This window comes from Selaginella moellendorffii, unplaced genomic scaffold (assembly GCF_000143415.4).
Source record: "Selaginella moellendorffii unplaced genomic scaffold, v1.0 SELMOscaffold_124, whole genome shotgun sequence".
NCBI classification, from domain to species: Eukaryota; Viridiplantae; Streptophyta; class Lycopodiopsida; order Selaginellales; family Selaginellaceae; genus Selaginella; species Selaginella moellendorffii.
This window is the reverse complement of record NW_003314385.1, coordinates 435,618-439,840: the sequence shown is the minus strand read 5'-3', so window position 1 is coordinate 439,840 and position 4,223 is coordinate 435,618. Positions and strand designations below refer to the sequence as shown.

Below are 4,223 nucleotides of genomic sequence, written 5' to 3'. Positions count from 1 at the left end.
TTACTCTAAATTTATAAACTATTTTTTGCATGCTTACCCGGAAAAGATAACTCTTGTTCTAAAGAGCTCAGCCTAGCTTTGCATCAAGATGGAAGGTGATGACAATTAAACTTGTTGGAAAGAAAAGCAACTTTAATCGAAGGGCTCCTATTGACGCTTGGGAGTAGTTTGAGACCATGTATAGTAGCGACTTCAGGACACAATCCATGCGAAGAGGAGGAAAATTCCAAGGAAGATCAATTCTGTTAAGCACCAAGTCCCTTTCTTGGCAACAAATGGATTGCATATGTAGACATCTTTATCCTTGTTCTTTCCACTTGGAGCTGGGTTGATGTTTATAGGAACCGATGATGATTTACTTCTCTTTATTTGTCATTTTTATTTAAAACTTCCGGTAGAGAAAAATTCTTTCTTAATTACGTTGTTGTTTCAGCTCCCGATTCTTCTGTGTCCCCGAGCTCTCCCGTGGTGTTGCCGAGACTTTGTAAAGCTTCCAGGCGGACAAAACTGGATGACATATCCGCCACCAGAAGTGCAAGTGAAAGTGCTGGTCAGATCGTCGTAAGCGTAGCTATATGCCTGGGGACAGTCGTTCTTGAAGAGCCTCGAGTAGAGAGTTGGGGAGCAAGTCTGGGGAGTGCTATGGTTCCCTCTACAGCAGAAGGCGTCCGTCTGGAAGGCCTCGCAAGCGCTCTTGCAAGCGACGACATGCCCGCCACTGTTGCGAACTTGGAGCTCCTGGGGACAGACCGCGTTGACATCGCTGTGGCAGCCTACGTTGGTGCATCCGGAAGAGAGCGGATACATCCTCACTGGGAGATTGTAGCCGTCGACGAGAGAAACGTCGTAGAAATCCTTGCTGGAGAAGCCATTGAGCTTTATCTCGACGAGGGTGACGGGAGTGGCGCCGGAGGAGCCTTTGCAGTAGAGCCCGTTGCCACAGTCTCCGGTCTCGCAGCTCCCGCGGTTGCTGCTATCAAACTGGCAGCCGGTTCGTCCCCAGAATCGGCCACCCCAGCCCGAAGGGATTGAGAGCTGGACGGAGTGCGATGGGTCGAGCTTGTAGCCACCTTCGAGAACGGACTCTCCATCGCCATTCAACCAGCCAGGCCAGACAGTGAAGGAGCACGAATTGTTGAGCGTGAAAGTTACTCCATGAGCTTCAGCAAGGACGAGCTTTGAGGAACATGAGAGATCTCGAGCGATAAAACTCACCTGAAGTGAAGAAGAGGAGGAGGAGCAGCGTCAGGAACGACATATTGCTCCGGATCGAATGGAGAAGCCGGAGAGTCGAGCTTTGGGTTATAAAACGGTGATGCCGGCCAAGAGCGCTTGAAGACGACCATGAATGCCAGGACAGAAAAGAGAGCCTGGCTTTACAAGAAACCAAGAGCTCACATTTTCCGGCAAACAAAAGCAAACGAGAAGCTTACTGATGTGTTTGTCAATCTTTTCTGCTCGCCGTCGCAATCTTCCTTTATAAACTTGATGGCAGGAACTGGCTGGCCATCGCACAAAAGCGAGACTTTCATGGACCAGTGACATGATAAAAAAGAGAGCTTGATCCATCACCTTTTCCTTTAAGCGGCCGAGGCAGTGTGTGCTCCTTGCTCCAATGTCGCCATAAATTCCAAAGCAGCGAGAATTTCCTTTGTTGGACCTCGTTCTTCTTCATTCTCTAACAGCCGCACTTTAGGAACAAGTCTTGTCCCTTCATTGCCAAAATCCGCCTCCTTGGCATGCCCTTTTCGGGCATACGCAGCTAAATCACACACCATTGCCAAAATGCCCATCTTGGGCATATGTAAGCATATTATAAAGCCATCCCCAAGCAAGTAAGGGCTCTTGGCTCTTCATATGTGAAAATGGTTTGTAAATGCCGGTGCTGCGATCAATTGCCTTGGCGGCGTCACACCAAGAATGGAGCTGGATCCGGTCGGAGATCAACGCCATCGCGGAGGAGATCAAGCGATGCGCCGACGGCAGGCTGCTGGCTCGGGGCGCGTCCATCCACCGCGAGATTGCCGGCAGCAGCCACGCCAAGAATCGCTACCTCGCCAACAAGCTCATCGAGATGTATGGCAAGTGTGGCAACGCCCAGGCCGCCAAGAGCATCTACAATGGCATCCAGGCGCCCAATTGCTTCTCCAAGACGATGATGCTCAGCGCGTTTCTCCGCAATGGCCAGCTCCAGCCCGCCATGGCCATGTTCTTCGCGGATCCGGCAGTGCCCAGCAGCAGCAGTGGCGATGTGGTGCTGTGGAACACGATGCTGCAAGGGCTGTGCGATCTGGGGCATTTGGATCAGGCCAGGCTCTTGTTTGATCGGTTCCCGCAGTGGAACGTCGTGTCGTGGAACGCGCTCATGACCGCAGTTGCCGAGGATGGGGATTGCGCCAGCGCGAAAGAGCTGTTTGAGGGGATGCCCGAGCGAGACATGGTGTCTTGGAACGTCTTCTTCTTCCATAGCTGCACGCTCAATGGGGAGCTGTCGACGGCCAGAATCGCTCTGGCCCGCGCGCCCCAGCACAGCGTCGTGACGTGGACGGCCATGATCACCGCTTACAGCAGCCATGGCTATCTCGACGAAGCGCGCTCGCTCTTTGACACCATGGCCGAGCACAACATAGTCACCTGGAACGCGATGATAGTAGCTTACACCCAAACTGGCCAGGTTGATCAAGCTAAGTACGCTTTTGATAAGATGCCATATCAGGATGTTATATCCTGGACTGCTATGGTAACAGCATATGCCGCGTGCGGGCATGTTCTTACTGCTAGAGCTCTGTTTAATGACGCTGTTTATCGCGACATGGTTTCGTGGAACACACTACTATCGGCTTATTCACTAAACGGTCACTTTGAACAGGGCAGGGAGATATTCTCAAAAGCGCCAGTCAGGGACGTGGTTAGCTGGAATGTAATGGTCTCAGCAAATGCCCAATACGGGCATCTAGAAGTATCTAGAAAACTGTTTAACGAGATGCCATGTCGGAACTCCGTTACGTGCAATGCTCTGATGTTAGCGCACGCTCAAGCTGGAGACACAAGTCAAGCACTGGAGATTTTTGAAAGAATGCCCCAGCAAGATATTACTTCCTGGAACATTGTCCTCACCACATATGCTCAAAAGGGTGAACTTGATGCGGCTCAAAGAATATTTTCTGCTATACCAGTGGCCAGCATTGTCACATTGAATGCCATGATGGCGGCTTATGCAGAGGTTGGCAAGGTCAGCGACGCGAGGCATATTTTTGATTTGATAATGCAAGAGCGAAACTTGATAACATGGAATTCTATGATCCAGGCGTATGCCCAGAATGGTCTAATGGAGGATTCATTTCATTTCTTCCAGCTCATGGTGCTTGATGGCATCAAGCCTGACGAGCTCACTGCATTTGCAGTTCTCACCGCTTGCAGCTATGGTGGAAAGGTGGCAGAGGCTCGCGAGCACTTAGTGGCGATGGTGGAGGACCATGGCTTGAGTCCAAGTTATGAGCTCTATGGTTTCATGGCAGATATCATTGCAAGATCTGGAGAGCTGAGCTACGCTGAGGAACTGATTGCGAGCCTGTCAAACTCGGCAGATAGTGTTGCGTGGACAAGCTTACTTGGAGCTTGTAGGCTCCAGAGTGATATCCAACGAGGCCAACGAGTTGCTTTGCTTGCTGCTACTTCGGATAGACAAGATTCGGCACCTTACTCACTGCTTGCGAATATGTCAATGGAGGAAATCTGATGGCTCCGAAGCCTCGCTGAAAGGCTTAATCACGCGCTGGTTGGTGTATCATCATTGCTGGTGGTTCGCTCCATCTCTTTTTCCAGATGGAAAAGCCTAATGGGTAGAAGATTGTTGTCCCGGGCTAAGCTACTTTTGTTGCTTCCTAAGCTCCCCAAACACAAACTTGAAGTACTTCTGGACAGGTGGAGCTGCTAGTGGGGATCTTTGCCCGGGCTCTGCTACATTATGAGATAACATAATCATCTTAAAAGGCATACTGCATAGTGTTTGCAACCTTTTTGTTTGCTCACAAATTAAATTACTTTGACTCCCTCCTAGTTTACTTAAAAATAAATATATTATTATTACAAAAGAGAGGTATCTTTAGATTATTGAAGCCTCATATAGACAATTAGTGGTCCAGACCTAACATGACTCCCCCCTCAAGTATCATGGTTGGGTCGATGGCTGAGAGACATGTGCCACATGTTGCCAATTATAT

The 4,223-nt window shown here is 49.8% G+C and overlaps 2 protein-coding genes across 2 annotated transcripts; one reads left to right on the top strand and one right to left on the bottom strand.

Moving 5' to 3' along the window:
- Window positions 1–334: 334 nt before the first annotated feature.
- On the bottom strand, window positions 335–1,328 carry LOC9644486 (pathogenesis-related protein 5). The gene is made up of 2 exons (XM_024665596.1): window positions 1,216–1,328; window positions 335–1,160 (listed from the first exon to the last, which is right to left on the bottom strand). Exons 1-2 carry the CDS (start codon window positions 1,256–1,258, stop codon window positions 430–432), a joined length of 774 nt encoding a protein of 257 aa, XP_024521364.1. The 5' UTR covers window positions 1,259–1,328; the 3' UTR covers window positions 335–429.
- A 548-nt stretch (window positions 1,329–1,876) lies between these two features.
- LOC112342943 (pentatricopeptide repeat-containing protein At4g02750-like) lies at window positions 1,877–3,739 on the top strand. Its single transcript, XM_024665611.1, has one exon. It carries the CDS (start codon window positions 1,877–1,879, stop codon window positions 3,737–3,739), a length of 1,863 nt encoding a protein of 620 aa, XP_024521379.1.
- Window positions 3,740–4,223: the final 484 nt, after the last annotated feature.